The sequence below is a fragment of the Dipteris shenzhenensis genome, chromosome 27, assembly GCF_047967505.1.
Source record: "Dipteris shenzhenensis isolate YYH24624 ecotype China chromosome 27, Dip_SZ_1.0, whole genome shotgun sequence".
Lineage (NCBI taxonomy): Eukaryota > Viridiplantae > Streptophyta > Polypodiopsida > Gleicheniales > Dipteridaceae > Dipteris > Dipteris shenzhenensis.
The window spans coordinates 33,338,091-33,363,920 of record NC_141622.1 but is presented as its reverse complement, the minus strand read 5'-3'; the positions used below and the strand labels follow the sequence as shown (position 1 = coordinate 33,363,920).

Below are 25,830 nucleotides of genomic sequence, written 5' to 3'. Positions count from 1 at the left end.
CAGATCTGCTAACAACGGACGAATCTGCTTACAACGGCCTTTAGAGACGCTGTCAAATATTTCAATGTATATAAATGCATATAATGTGTGAACCAAGGTTTGGTTAGGTGTTATGTATTTGCAGTTAAATGAAATGGTCAAAGACTGGATGTTGAGGTTCTTGGTGTGGGATACAAGAGGACTAGATAACTCCCCAAGACTTCATGTAAGCATGCCAAAGACTCCTAGCAGTCAATTGCCTAGGAGCAAGTCATGGCCACATGTTAGAAGGGTCGCATAGGGAAACTGACGGGGCCACAGAGAATAAATGCATTAGGGGGTGACACTTGGCAAGATGCCAAGTGTCAAGGGGATGATTCTACAACTGTGTAGGTACAGTTGGATATATGTGAGAGTCGAGGATCATGTAGGTTGAGTGGAGACTCTCTCTTGTAGACCCGTGATGTTTTTTTGTTCTGATAGACTGGTGCAGGTTGTTTGTATTGAACATTACTGTTATGTAATAAAGATAAAGCTTAAGAGGATGAGAAGAAGACAAGCTCAAGAGCCCATGGGAATTTCTAACCGTAAAGCTTTTGGAACTGAGGTGAAACCTCATATAGGGAACAGCATCCATGAAATATGGATAATGGCTCAGCTTTTCCTACACTCTACTTCAATAGATCTCCATGAGATTCTTTGATAGTCTATTGCATCGCTGTCGTTGTTAGGTATCTCTTCTCCTAAATTTGAAATACTCACTAGCTCTTCGTACTACTGCTAGTTTCTTATATTTATGATATTCAGATCTCTCTTGCATAGCTCTTCATATGCTTGTCTCAGCTTCTAGTGCATAGCTAATCTCTTCATTTGCTGTGTCCAGTCTCCACCTAACAATGGCATTTTAGAAAACAAGGGGATACTTTAAGGCTCAAAGCCTTTCAGATACTTGATGAGCGCCGTAAGCTATGCCAAACCAGAAAGATGAGAATGAAGACTCACAGGAAGATGATATGCAGTTGGCAACCTGTAATCAGTCAACAAATCAAAGAAGACTCCTAGGTGGTACGAACACTCTTAAGTTGTAGCCATTACCTGAGAGCAACCAGAGAAAAAAGATCCAACATGAAAACAGTGCATCAACTTTGTCAATGGTGCTTTGATGTGGAAACTCTCCACAAAGGTGGAGCCCACGTCCTATTGAAAGGCAGCAGCCAGAGAAAGAAGATTCCAAGGTGAAAACAGCACATCAACGTTGTCAATGGTGCTTTTGGTGTGGAAACTCTTGACAAGGTGAAGTCCAAGCCCTGTTGAGAGGCAGCCAACCCAAAAAAGGAAGTTCATAATATAGCAACAAAAGAAATTAACATGGGATTGATGGATTTACCTAGTGGGAAGATGTGGGTTGTACCCGGTATAGACAATTTGTGGGCATCCTGATTTATTGGATTACCATGAGGCCAGCTGCCCCTAGCTTCTTCGTCATCAAATAACCCAACTACCTTATATGCTCAAGGACACCATCCTTCTTTGTGTTATCAAACACTTACCAAGAGTTCTTTGACTCACACATGGTCAATGCCAGCTGCCTGTGCTTCAAATTGCTTACGACCACAGCTCCTATGTTACCTCCTTTTCTAAGTCTAGTCTACTACTCGCATGTGTCCAATCACAACAATGAGCCCTTCTAGTCTCACACACGACCCCTCATAGGGACTCATATATCTTCTTTCCGTGATCTTTGCCCTCGAAATTATCTCAAGCTCAGTTCAAGAGCGAGATACCATATACTTGTTGACCACAAGCTCCCATCGAGCCAAGCTCTTCTTCGGTAGCCTTCCTGTTCCCCGAACAAACTTTCACAGCACAAGCTCACGGCCCTCTTGTATCCAAGGTATTGATCCAAGCCTCCACGGTCGAGACCATCTCCCATTCAGAAGCTCCCGACAGCCAAGGCTACAGCCCAACTGTCAAGCAGCCTCCCCTGCACACTCGTCTCTACCTTTGCGCAATGATTCCCACCACTCTATCTAACGCTTGCTCTTGAAACTCATGAAGATCACGGATCTCTGTCCCCTCCAAGAGCCCTCCCAATGCAACGTAGCCCTTCAGCAAGCCTCCCTTCATGCTCCAACCGTCGCGATCACCGCTCCTGATCTGTCTCTGCATCGCCTACTTTCCAGAAGCTCTCTCTCTGCATCCTTCTTCCCACCTCAGCTTGCGTACTCGTCTTCTCTCCCACTGAGCTTGCGGTCGCAATTCCTGTTTACTTCTTCCCCCACACAAGCCTCTTCCACCGAGCTTCAATCAACCTTCCCCTTGCGCTCCCTCTGATGGCGCACCTCCTCGAGACCCCCCAGGTATCTGCAGTAGCGTCCCTCTCCTCTTCTGAGATCCCCCTTCTGCTTTCCCTCCTCCTAGCCAAAGGCCTCCCCCCTTTCGCGATCCTTCTCTCCTTGTTTTAGAAGTAATAGAGGTAACAAAAAGGACATGGGTATTGCACATAAGGGCCAGAATGTAATGCAAACTGCAAGCAAGCTTATAGCAATGAACCCCCAAGATGTAGATGCAATTAGCATAGACGCTGCAAGATGTGGCACTCGCAGACTAACACAAATACCGACCTTGACACAGACTAGACAAACATGAGTAGACCAAACACATGACATGTCTGTAGACCCATGAAAGATGGATAGCGAGGGGTCAGCAAATGAAGATGCAAAAGTCAATACACGCCCCCACACAAGATGATATCCTCTTAGCTCCTCACTAGATGTTGTTCGCTCTAGGAGTGATGATGTACTAGAGAAAACACGTGATCCATGACATGGGCATGCACCCCTCTCCGAGATCAAGAGGGAGTATTACTTTGTTCCCTCAAGTTCGAGTGAAGGGAGGGTGTTAGAAAATAAAACAGGCTAAAATGCCACTCACCCTTGGAGTACATGTGGCAATGGCACAATGGGCTTGATCACCCATACAGTGGGTAGTCCACGTAGAAGGCTTATACATGCTTATATGCTTGTGAAAAGGAGGCTTCACTCATCCCCATTGATGCTTTTGGGGGAGTGACTACCTCTTGGAGTGGCTAGGCAATTAGAGTGTGGGACCCCTGACACTCAAAGGCACATAGATCACATGTAGATTTGAGAAAATCTCTAAAAGTTTGTGCTCCAAAGATATTTTTAATGGGTGTTGCTCTATGTTATATGTTTCTTTTAACGTGCTTTGTTTCTTTTACAATGCTAAAGACATTAAGACAATGTTGGGACGTATGCAAAATGAGGACTGCATTTAGAAAATCTAAGAGGGGCTTGCGAAATTTAAACTTCCAAAAAATTTTGTGAGTTGACTCTCTTCTTATGTTTCTTACCATCTAAATCAGTCAATTGATAAGTTCCATTTTCAAATTTCTTCTCCACTCTGTATGGACCTTCCCATTTGGTATGAACAGTATGAAAAGTGCTATCCAGTTTGCTATTGTATCTGAGAACCAAATCTCCATCTTCAATTTCTTTTTTCTTGATTTTTGCATTTTCCAATTCTTGCCTCCGCATTTGTACTCTGGCATAATGCTCAAAAGCCAAATCCTTGTCTAACTGCATCACCTACAGTGCCGGTAATCTCTCCCTGTAATTGTGTACAGGCTCGTATCCTTCTTCAACCAAAAATTTTAAAGCTGGTATTTCTACATCCAATGGCAAAATTGCTTCTTTCCCATATACCAAATGGAATGGAGAAAATTAAGTGCTATGCTTCACCACTACCCTATATGCCCACAAAACTTGATTCATCTCCAAATCCCAGTTCTTTGTGTGGTTTCCCGTCATCTTAGTCATCATCAATTTAAAACTTCCATTAAAATTCTCATTCAACCCATTGCACTGAGGGTAGTATGGGGTGATGTACTTATGATTTATATTCAGCTTATTGCATAAGTAATCCGTCACTTCTCCTCTGAATCCAGGACCACTATCTGAAGTAATTCCAGGGGAATTCCAAATCTGCAGCATATGTGTTCATATATGAAATTAGCAACCCCTTTGCTGTCCACTCTTTTTACAGCCTTCACCTCTGCCCATTTTGATAAATACTCCACTGTGGTCAACATATAACATTTCCCTCTGGCAGTTCTGGGTAGAGGACTAACTGCATCTATCCCCCATCTTTCAAAAATATCATAAACCAGCATAATATTTCTCAACTCCATTTTAAGAATTATTTTTCCCATCCTCTGACATTCATGGCAGGATCTACACCAGTGCTGCACATCTTTCTGTATTGAAGGCCACACATAACCCTCCAGAAGTATTTTCTGTAGTGTAATCTTAAAAGCATAGTGTCCTCCACAAGCTCCTTCATGACTGGATGACAGTATATAATATATCTCTTCTCTCCAGGGCACTCTCCTCAAAATCTGAACAGCCCCTCTCATGTAAAGCTCATCATCAATCATCATATACTGTTTGCTCTTCCGTATGAAGTAATATTTCTGACTCTTCTTCAACTCCTGAGGTAGATGCCCAGTAAGTAAGAAATCCACTATTTGAGCCAGGAATTCTCTAGTGGATCTTCACGCCTCGCTATCACTGGATCTTGATCACTCATCTCCTGAGCTAATTCCTGCGCCATTTGATTATCCTCCCTTCGCATATGCTGGATATTCCATGCTGTAAATTGTTGAAGCAGCCTTCTTACTTTGGCTAGATACCCTCTCAACCTCAGGTTTCTTGCTTGCCAACTTCCCAAGACTTGCTTTACAACAAGTAGAGAATCTCCCTTGTTCATTATCTTCTGAATTTTCAGCTTAAGTGCAGTCAGTAACCCCTCATATAATGCTGCATACTCTGCCTCATTATTGCTTCCGGCTTCCAGATGAACTCCCTCCTTCTGAATCAGCTTACCATCTGAATCAGTAATCACATAGCCTCCATTAGCTTGATGTAAACTCTTCCTGTATGAGCCATCAAAATGCAAGATAGATGCTCCTGGAATAATAGCACGCTCCTCCTAATCTATCTTCTTCTCCACTTCCTTCACCAAAATGGGACCCTCTTTGTATGTCAACAGATCTGCCAGTGTGGCTCTGGAAGTGCTCTCTACCAGAAATGAGAAAGTATATTCTTGCAGCTCAACCAACCACTTCATCAGTATTCTCCCGATACCATGCCAGTGCATTCTTCAATCCAAAAGGCACTACTCTGTAACAAAAGCAACCCCAGGGTGTGATGAATGTAGTTTTGATCAGATCTTCCTCTGCAATTGAAATCTGAAAGTATCCAGAATACCCATCACACACTGTATTTCTCATATCCTGCCACTCTATCCAATATATCATCAATAAAAGGAAGAGGATAATGATTGCTTTTTGTTACCGCATTGAGAGGTTTGTAATCAATGCATACTCTCCATCCTCCGGTGTGCTTAGGAATGATTACCACTGGACTGCCCCAATCTGAATGCTCTGGATATATCAACCCAGCCTTAAGCAACTTATTTAACTCCTCTCTCAGCACAGGCAAAAGCTCTCTGTGTGTCCTCCTCAATTTCTGAAAAACAGGCCTGCTACCTTCTTTTATCTCAATGTGCATTGGCTCACATCTGAAACCCCTGATCTCTTCATGTGAGGTAATAAACAGCTTTGGATACTGATGAATGACCTTCATATACTCCTCCCTTTCCACTTCTTCCAAACTGGAATTCAGCATGGACAGCAATATCTCTTCTCTCTCTATCTGGGAAGGTGGGGGTTGCATCAAGTTATCCATATCTTCAAGCTTACTCTCCTCCTTAGCTTCTTGTATCTCTGTTGCCTGCAACTCATATGCATCAGACTCCTTCAACAGAAATGATACTTGCCCCTCCTCCTCAGATGTAGTACTTTCTTCTTATGTCTCACTGTTTGACTCCTCTTCCATGCTTGTTTCTTCTGATTCTTCTTCTATTTCCCATCTGCTGCTCATATCAAATTTCTTGGCCTTTCCCTTCTTATTATGCATTGTAACTGTACCCATCTTCCAGTTTTGTATTGCTCCCACCTGTCTGAGCCAAGGTCTGCCCAAAATTAGTGGGTATGCTCCTAAACCAGCAGGCATAATGTGGCAATTAATGCAACAAGATACTCCAAGAGAGCAAGGTATAAAGAGTCGATAGAGTCTGCCGTCACGTCAACTAGGATAATAGAAAAAGAAAGTACAAGGTACTTGTACCTAGACCTAGGACTAAGTGTCCTAGGTGTCACATAGGACTAAGTGTCCTATGTGGCCTAAAAGGCACTAACACTATAAGTGCCTATATTTATGCCTACAAGGCACATACCATGGCCTATAGGGCATCACTAGAACCACCAGGAAATGGCGATGGCTGTACGGTGCAAGTACGTAGTACGGACTGTACGAAGAAGTACGGACTATACGGAGCAGGAGGCTGGTGCAAATCCGTGCTCTGATACCACTCTAGGATCGATGAATAGAAAGAGAGAGAGAGAGCAAGGTACAAAGAGTCGATACGGTCTACCGTCACGTCAACTAGGATAATAGAAAAAAAAAGTACAAGATACTTGTACCTAGACTAGGACTAAGTGTCCTAGGTGTCACATAGGACTAAGTGTCCTATGTGGCCTAAAAGGCACTAACACTATAAGTGCCTATATTTATGCCTACAAGGCACATACCATGGCCTATAGGACATCACTAGAACCACCAGGAGATGGCCTACACTACTCCCGTGCATATACCCAAACACTTCACCTTCGCATGGTTTGCCAATCGGAGCCTAAAATCTAAATGTGCATTCAATTTTAGCCCCAACCTCTCCATACATGCCTGAGTCATGACACTTATATGTGCACCGCCACCAACATATGCCTCTCCAACACCCATAGCTCCACACCATGCATCCACTGCAGGGCATAAATCTGGAAGATCTTCCACGGACATCATCTCCATCTCTCCTCTTGTAGGTTCCTACTCATTACTCTTTCTGGGATTGGCCAACTTCTTCCATTCTCTCTTAAGCTTTGGGCACAAACCAAGCAACTGTGCAAAAGTTATATTGACTGTTCTCCCTTTCAGATCATTCATCAATGTGTATTCCTCCTATCCTTGACCAATATGCAAATCTGAAGTTTTATAATATTTCCTGGGCCTCCGATTCTTCTTTTTAGGAGACTGAGGCTGAGATCAAACTCCACATGCTTCCCTTTTTTCGCAGAGGGTCCATTTTCTCCTATTGCACTCCTTGTTCTCTTTGCCACTGGCACGATCTCCGAAATAGTCTCCACCCTAATCACGCTTACTCCCTTCCCTTTCCCTTTGTCGTCCCATTTGACTCCACTAGCAGAGGGCTGATTCAAATCTTTCACCTCCACATTGAAGTCTCCTGACCTGTCATTTGTCTTCTGCATTACAAGATAAACTTCTTCACCTACTCTTGCTGGTTTATCACAGTGAGAGCTGATATGTCCCCACTCTCCATAGTTCCAGCACTTCACATTGCTCATGTATCCTCGTCCTCTACCTGTTCCAACTGTATTTCCTTCACTCCCAGCCTGTACATCTCTCCTGTTATTTTGCACACCTCGGCCCCTTCCTCTTCCTACAGTCTCCATCTAGTTCAGGCTGAGTGACTTCATAAGCTCTACAGCATCATGCAAGTCCTTCTTCAGGAAGTCATCCTGCACAGAAACAGCCACCGGCTCTCTCTTTGCATAAGCCTTTATTATTTCTGGACTTCCAATCAGATTCTTAGGCTCTTCTTGCATGCCAAGCTGCCTCAGTCTCTGGACTTTCCATTCCTTCTCCCTGGCCACTCTGACAGCATCTTCAAAACTATCCAGATTCTTCAGCTCCACTTTCAATCTGAGTGTAGGCTTCATGCCAGCTATGAAACGATCACGCTTGATGATTTGAGGTGGTACCTCTGGAACAAGAGCTTCACACCATAAACTCCATAATCTCCCAAACTAGATTAGATACTGATTCACATCTTGCTCTTCCTCTTGCCTCACTTTGCACAGCTCTTTCCAGACTTCATTAGGGCTCTTGGCTTGTGCAAACCGTGCAAGGAAGGCTGCTCTCACCACTATATACTCCGGATCTTGCTACTGAGGACGAGCAGTCCTATAGGTAGCAACTTGAGTCTGCAACCATGCTTTTGCATCTCCGTCTCCCTCCATTCTTTGCTTCTAGACTCACGTAGAGGGCTACGTGTGTTTGCATGGCCACGTCACGTTCACAAGCTTCTCAAATTTCTTGCTTTTTTACCCCTCTCATATGCATACCAAAAACTCCACCCCAAGCACTTGCACATTTTGGACCCTTAGTCACACAACTCCCACACATATTAGCATGCACATTAAAGCTTGCATGCACTCCCGTACACCCACATGAAAAGCCCTTTGATATGGGCACCAAAACATATCAAATTCCCGTAACATGTAAGACCACATTGACTCAGAAAAAATTTAAAAACCCTTCATGACTTGATTTTAACATGACCCCAAAAACATTTTCACTTGACCACACACTGGATACCCTTGCTCTGGAGGTCTGGTACAACCACATTGCATTATCAGCATCTCCCAGAAGTTCTTGTAGAAGTTTCCACCATCTCAAGAAAAATATCTACATCAGTGTAGATACTTTTATGAGAGTGTCCATTGCTCATTTCCACCACCAACTAGCTATGTACATAGCTATGCACCTAACTATCAGCATCCAACAAGTGATACATATTTACATTTTATCCGCAAGCATCAACAAGCTTAATCTACACTTTGCCTCCCTGTCATGCTTGCTTTTATTGACCATACAGGAGGCCCACTTCTTTGTGATTAAAGTAAGGAGAAACAGAACAAAAATATTTCAACACTCAAGGAATTGAAAGATTTGTCCATAGGCAAGATTTTACGGATACATTGCTTTGCAGGACACAGATACCTGAAAGATCTCTTAAACCATAAAAGAAGTTGATAGAGAAAGGCGTGCTCAGTTTCAACTTGACTTGGACTTCTCTTTCCTTCCTGGAAATAGATAAAGAGAACCCAATCATGTGTGTATTGCTGATCACAATTTGAAAGAGAAACCCATCTTCAGAACTCTCTCTTACCTTTGCTAGGGTGATTGCTGCTTTTTCTTCAAGTTCCTGCAGATGCACTGTCCTGCGTGCTGCTTCCTGGCGTGATGGCTCCTCATACTAGAAGCAAAACATAGCATCTTAGCAGGAGCATTGACGTGTACGCAGTGGGCATACCTGGTAGAACTCATACCTGCTTCACTTGGTCGATATAACTTTCAATCCTAGAAGCAAATTCCTGTCGGCCCTGCTGACCCGACTGCTGTTGAAGAAAAAAAACCTCCTCTTCAGCCTGTTGCAAAATACACAATGTCCATTAGATGCTCGAAACATATTCTCCTTTCACACACTTCACTTAGCTGGTAGTATTACCATAAACCACGGGATCGTAGACAACAAGATGACTCCTCACCTTCTTCCAAACTTCATGTTGAAAGGTTTTGATTGCTTACAAAAACCATCAAACACTCAATCTGGGAAAAAGAAAACAGAAATAAAAGTTTTAACATCCACGCTGATGGTTATAGCATGACCTGATGATCAGCAGACATACCATCAATCATCCAAGAAAATTGGGCATTCACATTTGAGACCACCTTTGTTTTCTGCATAGCTGGACACAACTTAAAGCCTCTGAATTTCAAGATCAAGTCTAGTAGGGTCCTTGGCATTCCAATAGACAGGTCTGTCCTAGTTTAGAAATGGGATGAAAGGTGACAACAGCCTTTATAAGATACCATTGTATAAGACAACAGCACAAAATCATGCAAAGGTAACCTAAATGGTTCAATTTTCATTGACAAGACCATGTTGACCCAATTACATAGAAACAATTTTATAGAAGTCAAGTTTGTAACCCTTTCACTAACCTCATTCATCCTGTTGAAGATCATGTAATGGAAATTCACCAGCAAACCAGATTGCACGTTTATGCATTAGCTAGCTGGCTAATGGATCTTTGAACCTTTAAAGGCGGATTTAGCAATATAATCTGCCTTCAAGCTCATTGCAAGGAGAAGGGTTTCCCTCAGCATCACCCCTTGGCATCCCTCTCCACCATTACTTAGCTGTAATGAAGGGGAAAAGGGCAGAGGTCCTTTAGGTGGAAAATGTGGAGGGACTATATAAGTCCCCATCCACCCCCTACTATGTACTTTTTGATGTGACATCTAATTCCTATCTACTCCCTTCTCCTTCCTCCTACGTGCTCCCTACACTTTCTCTCGCAGGTCCCCTCTCTCGTCTGCTAACCCCCCCCCCCCCGCTCAGCCCTCCGCTACCCCTCCGCCACCCTCGCTCAGCCCCCTCGCTAAGCCCCCGCTACCCTCTGCTACCCCCCCGCTCAGCCCCCCGCTAAACCCCCCCCCCCGCTCAGCCATCCGCTACCCCCCCGCTCAGCCCTCCGCTTCCCCTCCGCCACCCCCGCTACCCTCTGCTACCCCCCCCGCTCAGCCCTCCGCCACCCTCCGCTACCCCCCCGCTACCCCCGCTCAGCCCTCCCTGGGCGCTGCTGCAGCTACCCGCACCCCCCTTCCCGCTCCCGCTCAGCCCGCTCAGCCCCCTGCTCCCCTCAGCCACCCCTCAGCCCGCTCAGCCCCCCGCCCCTCGCTCCCGCTCAGCCCCCCTTCTTGCTACCCGCACCCCCCCTTCTCGCTCCTCGCTCCCGCTCAGCCCCTCGCTCCCCTCAGCCACCCCTCGTTACGACAAAAAAAAATAACAACAAAAAAAAAAAAGCAAACGACACAACTGAATTTGGAGGATGTGAACACACGTTACAACCGAAGTGAACTCAGGGTAAACAACAAGGCAAAGGTAGGACCTGCCTCAGCTTCTTCAGCATCTATCTCTACCTCAACCTCAACCTCAACTCCCGCTACAGTGTCAGTTTCGTTTTCAGCTCCGACCTCAGCTCCCTCTATCTCTATCTCTACTTCGACTTCAGTCCCCGCTTCAGGCCCAGCTCTAGTTCCAATCTCAGCTCCATCTACATCTACGATTAGTGACATACTCATGCCCATGGCGCCGGTTGTTGTTCCCTTTCCCTCTTCTCCTGTTACAGCTCTCGCACAGCTTATGACACCTACTTCGGAGGTGTCATACACTGTGCCGCATTACGCTTCACTCTCCCCTCTCCCTCTCAGTCAGCCCACCCTCCCACACCCCGTTGGGACTGCCTCATCCATTCCACTATCATCTCCGTTTCTCACTCAGCCACCGTCCAATTTTCGGACTCAGTCCCACTCTTTCATGCCACAATCACCACAGTTTCAGCATGGACATGGGTGGACTGACACACCAGAGGCCCGTGAGACCCTACTCACGTGTTGGGGTAAAGGCACATTGCCACCCCTTTATTAAAGATATGACACCTATGACTGTCTTAAGACAGTCATAGGGGGAAAACCTAATCCTAATAAAACTTAAGAGTTTGTGGTGTGGCTCAGCTCTTCACACCCGCATCTTGAGTGTCACTCCTCTCTCTCACCCTCTCCCTGTTGTTCTTCTCCCTCTTACCTTCCCCTTCAACTGGTATCAGAGCCAGCCTCTCTCTCTCCCCCCCTTCTACCCCTGCCTACCATACCCTCTACCCCCCTCGGGACTTGTGCCCTTGGCATAGCGCAAGCAGCTAGGGCTGCAGTGCGGGACAGCAACGCGGGGCGACGAGGGGCAGCGCAGGGCAGCGCAGGCAGCAACGCGGGCGCAGGCAGCAGCGCGGGCGCCGACAGCGCACGCGTGGGCGCAGGCAGCGCGCGGGCAGCAGCTGGGCATCGAGCCAATTCGCGTCGTATAGTCGTGTACGGACGTACGGCCGTCCGTAGCCGTACGGACACCGTACTGTCGACCGTACCGTACAGACTGCGACAGGGAGGTGCATTTTCGATTGGGAGCAGCGTCAGGAACTTCTTCGTCAGGGATCTGCGTCAAGGAAGGGCCTTTTTTTTTTCGAAATCTTTTTTCTCGTACCCTGCACAAGTACACAGGTACAGCAGGTACTACAGTGCTGCCAGTACAAAGGTACAAAAGTACAACAGGTACATCATTTTTTTTTTTGGGAGAAAAAGAAAAGGAGAGAGAGCACTCTGCTCTTCATTCATGATCATTTTCAGTTCTCAAAACTGTGTTTTTTTGAAAGTACAGCAAGTACCTTCGCCTCCCTCGTGCTTGAGGTGACTAGTACCACAGTGTGTGGTTGATTGCACAGTTATCTTGTTTTGGGAAGGTAATGCCTTGATTTTGCATAGGACTTTTATGCTTTTGCTGAGTGCAAATCTCAGCTTTTGGGTGACATTTTCAAAGGGCTTTTGCCTGGAAGTCTATGCAGTGTATGCCTTGAGGCAGTGTGGAGCCAGGGAGCCCACATTGGTCTTGTTTCCGCAGTGTATTCAGTGACATTTCTTGCAGGTCACATTTTGTGTACGACACCTTGGAAAATCTCAGTTGAGCCACGCTTGGCCAGGGCGCATCGAGTTTACTCGGTCCCTAACTGTCCATCGTTGACAGTGCTCAAAAGATTTTCTCTTCAGTGTCTGTACGTTGGGATCTGTGTTGTTATTGTGTACACAGGGCTGTTTATGCATTGCATTGTCAGGTGAAAGTGCCAGGAGAGCGCTACTTTTTTGTATGCTACCTCAGTTTTTGAGGTGTTTTTCACTTGGTACAGGTGTCAAATCAAGAAGCTTTTACCCAGATTTTGCTTGAGAGCACTTGGGTTACTGTTTGAGACCTTCAGATGCCTTTTATCCCTTTGGCAGAAGGGTGATTGCTTGGGATTTGTCCCATTTTCTGTTGCAGGTTTGTGACAGGCTGAAGTGTCTGGAGCCTCTTTTACAGTGAACAAAACAGTGTATGACAAGTGGTTTATGCATATAAAATCAGTGCAATACCTCATCTGAGGTGGGAGAAGTGATCAGGACAGCAGTGTTTTATGCTTCATCAGATGATGATGCACTGTTAAAGCACCTGTGGAACAGCTGCAGCATTCTGAAATTACTGTTTTATGCCTATTTGAGCACGGTACAGTGTGTCAGAAGGTACAGTAACTAGAGGGAAATTTACTGTTTTGCTGCAGATTCTTTTGACAGTAAAAAACAGCACTATTGTGAGTGCTTCTGGCTCTTAATAGAGCAGGTTTTTTCTGAGAAATCAGAACTTTATTCAGTCATTTTTTGACTTACAGGGAGTCAAGAACTTTCCTTATCTGATATGGCATCAGGGGGAAGTGAATCTTCAATTCTGAACATAAAGAAATTGGAAGGAGCACACAATTATGCATTATGGGCAGAACAGTGTTTGAATGTACTTCTGCTAAAGAAGATTTCTAAGCCCATAAGGGTGAAGGGTGTCAAGCCATCTGACATGGCAGATGATGAATGGGAAGAGCTTGATTTGTCCGCAAGGGCAGCTATCATGCTTACTATTTCTGATACTCTTGTGTTCAATGTTCAGGCTGAAAAGACCTCTTATGGCCTATGGCAGAGGCTAGCAGAGTTGTATGCCCAAAAGAGTTCAGCCAGTAAGGTTTATTGGTTGAAGAAGCTGGTTGATCTTCGCATGAAGGAAGGTACAACTATGACCTCACACTTGAGTGAGTTCAATGCCATCTTTACACAGCTGATTGCACAGGGGTTGAACCTTGATGAGGAGTTCAAGGCTACTTTCTTGTTGTGTACCCTCCCTGAGAGTTGGGACACTTTCAAGACCACCCTGTCAAATTCAAATGTCATTCTTATGTATGCTGATGTGGAGAGCTCTCTCCTTATGGAGGAGATGAGCAAGAAAAATAATATGGGCAGCAAGTCTTCAAATGCTTTGCAGGTACAGGATAGAGGCAGGACTCAGCAGAAGGGGAGATCTGCTAGTAAGTCCAAATCCCGCAGTCAGTCCCGTGGTAAAAAGGATATTGAATGCTTTTATTGTGGCAAGAAGGGACATGTGAAGTCTAAGTGCTTCAAGTTCATACGGGATCAAAAAGCCAAGAAGGCTGAAACAAAGGATGCAGGCAGTGGAAGCAAAGGCAAAGGCAAGGCCAAGGCAGATGACTTGGATGCAGTGAATGTTGCAGCAGAGGATAGTGACAGTGACAGACATGATGTTTTATGCTCTTCTGCTGTAATTGCACATACTTTGGTTATTGATGGCCATAACATGCACACCTGGCTCTTGGATTCAGGTGCTTCTTTTCATGTTACTCCTCATAGGGAGTGGTTTACTTCCTACACAGGTACTCATGGAGTTGTTCATCTTGGGAACAACTATACATGTCAGATTGCAGGGATTGGCAGTATACAGATAGTATTCCTTGATGGACGCATATTTATGCTTGATGGTGTCCGCCATGTGCCGCAAATCAAGAAAAATCTGATTAGCACTGGCTTGTTGGATGACAGTGGTTACCACACCACATTTGGGGATTCCAAATGGGTGATTACTGATGGCCAGGTTGCAGTGGCTGAGGGTTATAAGAGTGATACCTTGTACCCTCTTTATGTTTCCAGTGTAGGTAATCATGTTGTTGCCATAACCGAGCTGCCAAAGATTTCATTGTGGCATAGCCGGTTGGGACACATGTCTGTTAAAGGAATGCAAGAACTGTCACGTTTGGGTTATCTGCCGTCTCTTTCTTTTTCAGATTTGCCTACTTGTGATCATTGCATATTTGGCAAGCATTCTGTGACTCCTCATAAGAGGAGGACTCCCCAAAATAGAGCACCGCTTGATCTAGTGCACACTGATTTGTGTGAGATGCCACAGTTATCACTAGGGGGTGCAAAGTATTTTATTACTTTTATTGATGATGCCACACGCAAAGTGTGGGTCTATTTCTTGAAGCATAAGAGCGATGCCTTAGATGCTTTCAAGAAGTTTGTCGCTCAGGCTGAGAATCGGACAGGTCGCAGGCTGAAATGCCTCAGATCCGATAATGGGGGTGAGTATGTGTCACATGCTTTTGTGCAGTTTTGCGAAGCTAAGGGCATCAAACAGGAACTCACAGCCCCTCATAATGCATCTCAAAATGGTGTAAGTGAGCGGATGAATCGAACTATTCAGGAGAAGGTTCGATGTATGTTGTCTTATGCTGCATTACCCCATGGCTTTTGGGCAGAAGCCGTGCAAACAACAGTTCACATTATTAACAGGTCGCCAAACAAGGCTTTGGAGTTGAAAGTGCCAGAGGAGGTGTGGTCTGGCAAGCCACCTTCATATAAGCACTTACGTGTGTTTGGCTGCGAGTGCTTTGCTTATATACGCAAAGAACTGCGCACCAAACTGGAGCCAAAGTCTTTCAGATGCATCTTCATGGGTTATGGTGACGAAGGTGAAATGGGGTACAGGTTATGGGATCCCGTTAAACGGAATATTATACGCAGCAATGATGTCATCTTTAAAGAGGATAGTGTACACAAGGAACCCGTGCAACCTGTGGAATACAGGAGGGTTATTTATGATGATGTTAGACAGCAAAGAATGCCCATTTATATGCAGCAGCAGGCTGCTGCAGATAACCCTGTTCAAGAGGGTATACAGGCTGAAAATCAGCCAGATAATTTTGCCAATGATGCACCACTGGATATGCCAACAGATGGGGCTGTAGAACAGCCAGATATGGTGGTACAGCCACCCGTCATGCATGACGAACAGGCTGGACAGCAGCCTAATCCGGAACATTTTGTTAGGAGGAGCACCCGTGTACAACGGCCTCCTGCCAGGTTTGTTCCAGGAGCCAATAATGTGGCTGATTTTATCATGCTGACAGATTGTGGTGAGCCTTCTAGCTTCAAGGAAGCTATGGGAAGAACAGAGAAAAGGAAGTGGGAGAAAGCCATGCAGTCAGAAATGGACTCCCTACTTCAAAATGATACATGGGACTTGGTGCAGTTACCTGCAGGCAGAAAGGTTTTGCCATGCAAGTGGGTTTACAAAGTCAAAGTGGATTCAAATGCTTTACCGAGGTATAAGGCCAGATTGGTTGCCAAGGGATTTAAGCAGGAGAAGGGCATTGATTTTGATGAGATCTTTTCCCTTGTAGTCAAGATGACTACTTTGAGAGCAGTGTTAGCTCTTGTTGCTCATGTCAGATGGATGTGAAGACTGCTTTTCTTCACGGAGATCTCCATGATGAGATCTATATGAGTCAGCCAGAGGGATATGCTGTTAAAGGGAAAGAGCAGCTTGTGTGTAAGCTCAAGAGGAGCTTGTATGGACTCAAGCAGGCGCCAAGAGAATGGTACAAGAAGTTTGATGCCTTCATGCAGTCCCAAGGGTATCATAGGTGTGAGACCGATCATTGCTTGTACACCAAACGGGCAAAGGATGGCAGTTTGATGCTACTCATTCTATATGTGGATGACATGCTGATTGCCAGCAAATCTCAGCAGGAGATTAGTGCTTTGAAGAAACAACTGCATAAGTCTTTTGATATGAAAGACTTGGGTGATGCAAACCATATTCTTGGTATGCGTATTATTCGTGACAGGTCCAAGGGACTTTTGTTTCTGTCATAGAAAGAGTACATTGACAAAGTACTGCAGCGGTTTAAAATGGAGGGAGGGAAGTCTATTAGTACCACGTTGCCTCCACATTTAAAACTCAGTAGTAAGGACAGCCCCAGATCAAATGATGATAAGGCTGAAATGGCCAAGGTTCCGTATGCATCTGCAGTTGGTTCTTTGATGTATGCCATGGTTGCCACTCGTCCGGATATTGCTTTTGCGGTGGGAGTCATCAGCAGGTATATGGCAAATCCAGGCAAGCGGCACTGGGAAGCAGTGAAAGGTGTCTTGAGGTATCTCAAGGGTACCAAAGACTTGTGCATATGCTATGGTAAGCAGGATGCATTGGTGCATGGTTTTACAGATTCAGACTATGCAGGGAATGCAGATAACCGGAAGTCTACTACCGGTTATATTTTCACATTTGCAGGAGGTGCTATATCATGGGTGTCTCGGTTGCAGAAATGCGTTGCACTGTCAACTACTGAAGCTGAATATGTTGCAGCCACTGAGGCTTGCAAGGAAGCAATATGGCTTACTCGGCTGGTGGAAGATTTGGGCATTACAGGAGATATGCCAGTTTTGCATTGTGATAGTCAGAGTGCTATCATGTTGGCAAAGAATCCGGTCTTTCATCAGAAGACCAAGCACATAGATGTGAAATATCATTTCATCAGGGAGGTACTGGAAGACAAGCGACTTGAGCTTGTGAAGGTGCATACTGATGATAATCCTGCAGATTTGCTCACTAAGAGCTTGCCTACAGAGCGGTTTGCACATTGCCGCCACATCATGGGATTAGGATGAGACCACTCTTATTTTATGGTCTTGTATACAGTAACTGTATATTGCTGTAATTTTTATTCTTTTCTCCCCTTTAGGCATATTGGCCTTTAGGTGGGAGGTTGTTGGGGTAAAGGCACATTGCCACCCCTTTATTAAAGATATGACACCTATGACTGTCTTAAGATAGTCATAGGGGGAAAACCTAATCCTAATAAAACTTCAGAGTTTGTGGTGTGGCTCAGCTCTTCACACCCGCATCTTGAGTGTCACTCCTCTCTCTCACCCTCTCCCTGTTGTTCTTCTCCCTCTTACCTTCCCCTTCATCACGGAGATACATAGTTTTCGTAAGCGTGAGATGGAGTTGGCTCGCTTCGCACGGGAGCAGGTCCGCTTCAACCAGGAGCAGAGCCACATCATACAGGAGCAGGCTAGGGCCATTCGGGAGCAGGCGGGTCTTATTCAGCGACTCAGACAGGATATCATGCAGCTCCGACAGGAAGTCACAGCCATACACACTGCCCCAGGGAGTACCCCGGTGATCGAGGCACAGATTGCGAGCATGCAATCTGCTATTGAGGAGACTTCCAAATGGGTTGACGTGGCCAAACGGGAACCCGCAAGGGTCACCACCCGCAAGGGTCACCATTTCGGCTACCCTCATGGAGCAGCAGCAGAGAGCCAGTAAGGCTCTCAACATCAGAGTACGCGGGATCCCACGCACTGAGGCTACACCAATGGTAGATGCGACTGCGTTCGTGACCGCTACCCTGGGTGTGGCTGAGCACAGGATAGAGAGGGCATGGCGGGTGGGGAGGGATCCCAACCGAGAGCAACCCCTGATCATACGATTTCATGACACTCAGGCACGACTTTCAGCTCTACGACGCAGGTCAGTCCTTCGAGATCAGCCAGCGATCTCTATGGATGAGGACCTCACACCTCTACAGGTTGAGGAGAGGCGCTCTTTGCTACAGCAGCGGGATCAGGCCCGAAAGGAGGGGAAGTGGACAGTGGTACGAGAGGGACGACTTCTTACAGGCCCCCGTAGGACACCTGCCCCCTCCCCTACATAGGGAAGCGGGGCCTATGAGACTCAGATATCCGAGACCCTGTCCTGCACCATTTGGAACTGTAATGGTACCTTATGGTCAGAACCAAGGAACTTCTCGGAATCCTATACAAGCCACGACATAGTCTTCTATACAGAGACACATCAGAGTCCAAAGCGCCCTCTCCCAATAGTCAGCGGATATACATGGGAGTCTACCTACAGAGATGAGACGAGGGGTACAGGAGGAGTTCGAGGTTCAGGTGGAGTTGCAGTCCTTTTTAGATCCACACTTCGGGGGATCATTTCAGTAGAGCAGAGAGATACACATTCCAAATTTCTTTGGATCCGGATACAACACATGGACAGCCAGGATCTGTTTGTCGCAGTTTGCTACTTCCCCCCGGAGACCTCCCACTTTGCTAGACATATTCGAGGTGATGATGAGACATCCCCATTTGCTGCCCTTTGCTAGACATATTCGAGGTGATGATGAGACATCCCCATTTACTCTAACCGAGAGAGAGAGAGAGAGAGAGAGAGAGAGGGGTTAGGGGGGGGAGGGAGGGAGGGAGAGGGAATGAGGGAGGGCGGGAGGGAGGGAGAGAGAGAGAGAAGAGAGAGAGAGAGAGAGATCTCTTGGGCAGTTCCGGGTCTCTTCACACAGACTTCGCATCGAGAGCGACAGAGCAGAGCGACTACCCAGGGAGCGGCGCATATGCACACTATGTGACATACAGGAGGTTGAGACAAAGGAGCATTTCATCTTCAGGTGTCCTGTGTACTATGAGACCCGAGGACGTTTCCACTGCCTCTTCAGAGATAGTTATGGGATTTTAGCCCATTTCCTCTCCTACCCAGACCAGCGGTGTTTGGCAGGTTTCATTCATGAGGCACTTAGACACCGCGAGAGGATATACCTAGATGAATCCAGGAACATTCCCAAACTCATCCTCTAAAAACACAACATAGTGCAGTTTCAATCTCATGATAGTCACTCACAAGGTTGAAAACCATAAACTCCATCATGCATAGCAGGGACTAGCTACTATGACATCCCCACTGACGTCATCAGCGCCCAACAGTGGGTGTAGACCATAGTATAAAAATATGCTCTCACACATACAAATCCACACACCCACACATACTTGAGCATCCATTTATACAAAGTCTTCGTACTGAGTTTCTGTCGGCACTCCGGAGGTGAAGGGCAGACTCAGCCATGATGAAGGCAAGCACTAAAGGAGAAGGCTAATCAAAAGGTAGTCCAAAATCTCTTCATTCAAGCTACAACTGCTTGTGAAGTCTAAACATTTTCATTTTAGTCTCTCCCCAACGAGCATCTAAATCTAAATCTAGCTGATAGGGCAACGCACCATTTAAGATAGAAAGAATTATCACAATACCAGCAGGCCGCAACTTGGACGAAAACTTCACAAGGTGAAATTTGCATGTCCGCTAATACGGCAGAAGCATATACCTAGATGAATCCAGGAACATTCCCAAACTCATCCTCTAAAAACACAACATAGTGCAGTTTCAATCTCATGATAGTCACTCACAAGGTTGAAAACCATAAACTCCATCATGCATAGCAGGGACTAGCTACTATGACATCCCCACTGACGTCATCAGCGCCCAACAGTGGGTGTAGACCATAGTATAAAAATATGCTCTCACACATATAAATCCACACACCCACACATACTTGAGCATCCATTTATACAAAGTCTTCGTACTGAGTGGGTGTAGACACCGCGAGAGGATACTCCGAGCACGGAGACACGAGCAGACTTCTTCCTCAGTTGATCCCTCTCAGAGCTCTATCACGGAGTTCTTTCAGCTAGATCACATGGACCCCAACGAGACGAGACCTCGACATGACCGTGACCCGGAGCCCGTGACCCGACAGCTCAGACAGAGGGTCGACACACAGATCACACTTGGAGACATCCCCTCCTTGTTTAGAGTTGGAGCCCGACCGACGGGGGTCACAGTAGCCTTGGTTAGACGCAGAGCTACGACCAGGAGACGTGCCAGGACCGCACCTCTGAGTGGCCGACAGCACTCTATTGCCGACTTCATGCCTCCACTGCCTCATCCATCCTGATATCTTGCTGTTACTGGGGATGATGATGATATTGATGATGATGCTGAGATTGATATATAGTCGACCATCGACATGACTATGTTGTACTTAGGACTTAGTACTGCCATTCTGCATTTTTTGCATTTTTGGCATTTTGCATTTTGCATTGGTATGGACGCTCGTTTAGTAGCTCCACTACCACAGCTCGTTGTATCAGGATTTTCACAATCTCATAGACCCATCGGTCTTCCGAAGACTTTAATAAACTTTCTTTCTTTCTTTCTTTCTTTCTTTCTCCCAATCTCTCTCTATCTCTCTCTCTTTCCTTCTCCTTTCTCTCCCAATCTCTCTCTTCCTCTCCCTCTTCCCCCTTTCCACACTTCTCTCTCCTTCTCCCTCTTCCTATCTCCCTCCTCCAATCTGCCCCCTTGTCCCTTTCATTGCATTGGTATCAGAGCACGACTCTGGCAACCTTGCTTCCTCATTGCACCCTTTTTGAATTTCCAGTTGCGCACCAACGTCAAACACGAACTCAGCAACTACAAGCGGTCAAGTGCAAGCATCTAATACAGCCTGGCGATGACTGAGGATTTAGTGAAGTTTGGTGAACCTGACGTGATGACTAATGGAAATCAATCCCTGCCCTTTCCATCCGCAGACAGCCAGGCTCGTCAACCACTAACCCTGCATAGCGACCCGCAAATGCAGCTCCCTACTAGGGTCGTCAACCGCTGACCCGTTCCATCCGTGCGAGCGGATCCCAGCCTGTCACCTGCTGCGGGTGTTCTGTCGAGAGCTTAGCCAAGAGCTAAGCTAGTCATTGGCAACTACCATGCGCCACCCGTTTTCGCCCACCCGTGCCCATGCACCGCCTGCCCGCTTCCATCCTCTCCACCTTGCAAACCTTAGCCTCTAAGCTTCCCTATGAGACTCACAATAGGTAAGTTAGTTGGTTAAGTTTAGGTTTAGTTAGTTGGTCTAGGTTAGGTTAGTTGGTCAGTTAGGTAACCTAGCTAAGGTTCAATTAGTAGGTTAGGTTGGGTTAGACTAAGTCAGTGTCCTAATTGCCTTACCAGTCTTTAGGTTAGGAGTCCTAAGTGTCCTAGTTGACTTAGGGACCTTCCCCCCCCCTCCCAAAAAGGGAAAAAAAAAGAGCAAAAACTCAGAATTTTCCAACCTCTTTTAGGGGCTCTCTATAGCCCTATTTGGCTCATTCAAGCCCCATTTCAAAGGTTCTTCAACAACCTTTCTTCCGAGCCTCTCCATCAACCCTTTCGCGCTTCCACACACACTCTCAGGTGCTCATTACAGCAAGGATTTGCTATCCATTTCTCTTTATCTACATTCGAGCTTCTCTCTCCAGGGCCAGTCACCATGCCACCAAAGCGTGCCCCTCATGATATATTGCATGACAGTGATGAGGCTGCTTAGTATGAGCAAGTGCCTGCCACAGTGGTTGCATCCACTGGTGGTACAGAGGTTCCTTCCACTCAGCCTCTCTCTCCAGCATCCCGAGAAGCGTAGGCAGCGCAATAGTTTCTAGATGCCCTTTCGTCTATACTCCAGGGTGCTTTCCGCTAGATAGGACAGAGTTCAGCCTGTATCTTACCACAGGCATGGCTATGCAGGATACCGCTCTTGCCCAGATGGGACAGCAGATTGGTCAGCAGATCACATATGCCATTGCTATGCAGGATAAGAGTAAGCAGCCTGCACCCCAGCAAGGGGACCATGTGAGAAAACAGAATGGAAGTAAGAGTGAGCAAAGAGAGAGTGAGCTGAATGTAGTTCACTCTCGAATGTCAACTGAACTGAAGTGAATGAAGTGCGTGTACAAGAAAGAGATAAGGGGTTTTGTCTAAGTGACAAAACCCTATCTAATCACTAACCGTAGTTAGAGATTAGACCATGGTTGGAGGAAAAAACCTTTAAGAGGAAAAAGTGTCCCTAACTCACTTATTACATTACATTGGCCATTGCCTAGAACATATTAATAATTCTAACACCCCCCGGCCGTGCCAATGTGGTGTACAAGGTAGTGATCAATCACCAAAAGAAGATAAGTTTAGGGCACTTCGAAATGCCTCAAACTTCTCACGTGGAAGTGCTTTGGTAAAGATGTCTGCAACATTGTCATGTGTTGACACATAGATCATATTGATCTCCCCTGCATGCAGCTTCTCTCTGCCATAATGATAATGAACCTCAATGTGCTTCATGCGAGCATGAAACACACGATTCTTTGCCACTGCAATAGCACTCTGACTATCAGTGAGAATAGGAGAAGGACCCTCCAATATGAGACGAAGATCAGCAAACAAACGTCGCAGCCAAACACACTCAACTGCCGCTGTGAAAGCTGCCCTGTACTCAGCTTCACATGAGGAAGTAGCCACTATAGATTGCTTCTTGCTCAGCCAAGAAATGCAAGTGTTGCCCAAAAAGAAACAATTACCACTAGTGGACTGCCTGGTATCATAGTCTCCAACCCAATCTGAATCACTGTAAGCATGCATCTGCAAGTCACCCTCACTGGGAAACATCAAGACAAAAGACTTTGTGCCTTGCAAATATCTAAAGATGCATTTTACAGCCTACCAATGTGTTTTCTTTGGGCTGTGCATATATCTGCTCACCTGAGATACTGTATACTGAATATCGGACCAGGTATTGCACAAGTATATGAGGCATCCAATAGCCTAGCTGTAAAGTGTGGCATCCACTGATTCACCAGCATCATACATAGTAAGCTTCAGCCCCGGCTCCATGGGAGTGGCAATAGGCTTACAATCATGCATGTTGAACCTATCCAAGATTTTCTGCACATACTTGGATTGAGACATAACGATGCCACGCTTGTCTTGTATAAACCGGATCACCAAATAAAAATTTAACATGCCCAAATCTGTCATGTCAAATTCAGCTTTCAACTCAGCCTTGAAATCTGCAATTATATCCTCATTTGACCCCGTGAGCAGCATGTCATTTACATAAAGAATGATGACTAAAATATCCCCCCCATCCTTCTTGATGTAGAGGGTGCTTTCCGTGGAACTATTATGTAATCCCTTACTTGCCAGGCATGCATCTATCTTGGCATACCATGCACGTGGGGCTTGTTTCAGCCCATATAAAGCTTTGTTAAGCTTGCATACCTGAAGTGCATTGCCAGAAAGTTCAAATCCAGGAACTTGCTTGACATAAGCCTCTTCCTGCAAGTCCCCATTAAGGAAATCTGTTTTTATGTCCAACTGACGGACATCCCACACTAAATTTTGCAGCCATTGCAATAACTGACCGTATGGTGGTCATCCGGGATGTAGGAGCAAAAGTCTCCTCATAATCTATGCCCTTCTTCTGTACATAGCCTTTGGCAACCAGCCTTGCCTTGTACCTGTCAATAGACCCATCTGGCTTTCTTTTTACCTTGAAAACCCACTTGGTACCGATGGCATGCTTACCTGGTGGCAAATCCACAACATCCTAAGTCTGATTTTTCTCTATGGACTGCAACTCATTGTGCATGGCATGCATCCAATGTACATTATCCTTTGCTTCTTCAAAAGAGTCAAACTCCTCTTCATCAAGAAAAGTCCCTGCATAAGCTGTCTCAATTGAAAGAGCCCCCCCTGCATGCCTTACGACACTACGAGTCCTACCAGGCAATGGGGCCTCAAGCCTACTCTCCCTGAGAGTCTGAAGCAACCAATTCAAGACTGTTTTGGCTGCGTGTATCTCTTGAATCTCTTGCCTGACAACTTCATCCACACCCTGAGGTGGTACAAAATCAGCCAGTGGCTGAATCAGGGCGTGTGGATCTAGAGGAGGTTGCTGTAAATCTGAGTTTCAGCGGGGGAACCAAATGCTATAGGAAGCATCCCCTCAAACACATCATCTGAAGAAGTTGGAATCTGAAATTCAGCATGTGTATGTGCTGAATTTTCAGAGAATATAACATCTCTACTAACAAAAATCTTGCGTGTAGCAGGATTGTAGAGACGATAGCCTTTGCTTTGTGAACTATATCCCACAAAAATGCATTTGAGTGCCTTATCTGACAACTTGTGTCTAAACTCCACAGGCACGTGGCCATATGCAACACAACCAAAAACTCTTAAATGGTCCACTGAAGGCTTTCTCCCATGCCATGCCTCATAGGGAGTGATTGTCTTCAAAGCCTTTATAGGAGCCCGATTCAAAATATAGTCGGCACACATGAGGCCCTCAAGCCAAAACCTGTGAGGCAACTTCTTACTTATAAGCATGCATCTATCCATCTCCATGGCAGTGCGATTCTTCTGCTCAGCTTTGCCATTCTGTTGAGGTGTAAGTCTCACTGTAAGCTGATGCGTGATGCCTTTCTCCTTCAAAAATGCCTCCAATTCATGAGACATATACTCTCCCCCTCAATCTGTGCGAAGTGTTTGCACCTTGAGCCCTGTCTCATTCTCAACCATAGCCACAAAGTGTTTGAAATGCATAAACACTTCTGATTTTGCCTTGAGACCAGACCCAAGTATAGTTTGTGAAGTCATCTATGAATGTAACAAAATAGAGATAACCTCCAAAAGCAGGTGTCCTCATGGGACCGCAGACATCACTGTGAATAAGCTGTAATTTCCGTGTCGCTTTCACTGTACCATCCTTCTTGAAGGGAAGTCTATGCATCTTGCCAAGGATGCAACCTTCACATGCATGAGGAGGCGGCGACTCCAAAGGAGGCAATGCATCAACCATATCATGCCTTTGAAGTGTCATTAAGCTGCCATAGCTCATGTGCCCATACCTGGCATGCCAGAACTCCGCATTCTACATCGCAGCAGTGGGAGTGCTCACTGATAATGCAAGATCGGATCTTTTTTCATATAGATCAAGCTGAAAAAGACCCCGATACAAAGTGCCAGACAACATCAAAGCATAGTCATTCTCTTTGTCTCTGACTGCGCACTTGTCATCCATCAAAAACCACCTGAAATCCTCCTCTATTGAGTGAGGACATTGAAAGTAAATTCTTCTTTATGCCCAGCACATAGAGAACATTTGAAATTTTGAAATCTGTGCTTCCCACTCCACACACTAAATAAGAAGAATTATTTGCACAAGTCACCTTCTTTTTGGTAGGTGGAGGATGCAGAGATATAAACAGACTCTTCTTGGAAGTGATGTGCTTTGAAGCACCACTGTCAAAATACAAAGTATGAAGTGTCTCATGGACACTAAGAGAGCATGCATCCTTTGAAGGATCATAGCTGCAAGTCACAAAAGCATATGGGTCATCATAATTAGTGGCTATAGCATCTGAACTACCCACTAAAAAATCTAAAGTGCAAGACAAAAAGGCAGAGTGCTCTTCCACAAAGTTG

General features: G+C 45.7%; 1 protein-coding gene across 2 annotated transcripts in view; it reads right to left on the bottom strand.

Moving 5' to 3' along the window:
* PNG1 (peptide-N-glycanase 1) overlaps positions 1-25,830 on the bottom strand; it is a 58,537-nt gene that overhangs the window by 20,393 nt on the left and 12,314 nt on the right. For both annotated transcript variants that reach the window (XM_087398693.1, XM_087398692.1), the window contains exons 4-6: positions 9,248-9,346; positions 9,088-9,174; positions 8,919-9,001 (exon numbers count right to left, since the gene is read on the bottom strand). In XM_087398693.1, coding sequence (XP_087254819.1) covers positions 8,919-9,001; positions 9,088-9,174; positions 9,248-9,346 — 269 coding nt within the window. The remainder of the gene's footprint in view (positions 1-8,918; positions 9,002-9,087; positions 9,175-9,247; positions 9,347-25,830) is intronic.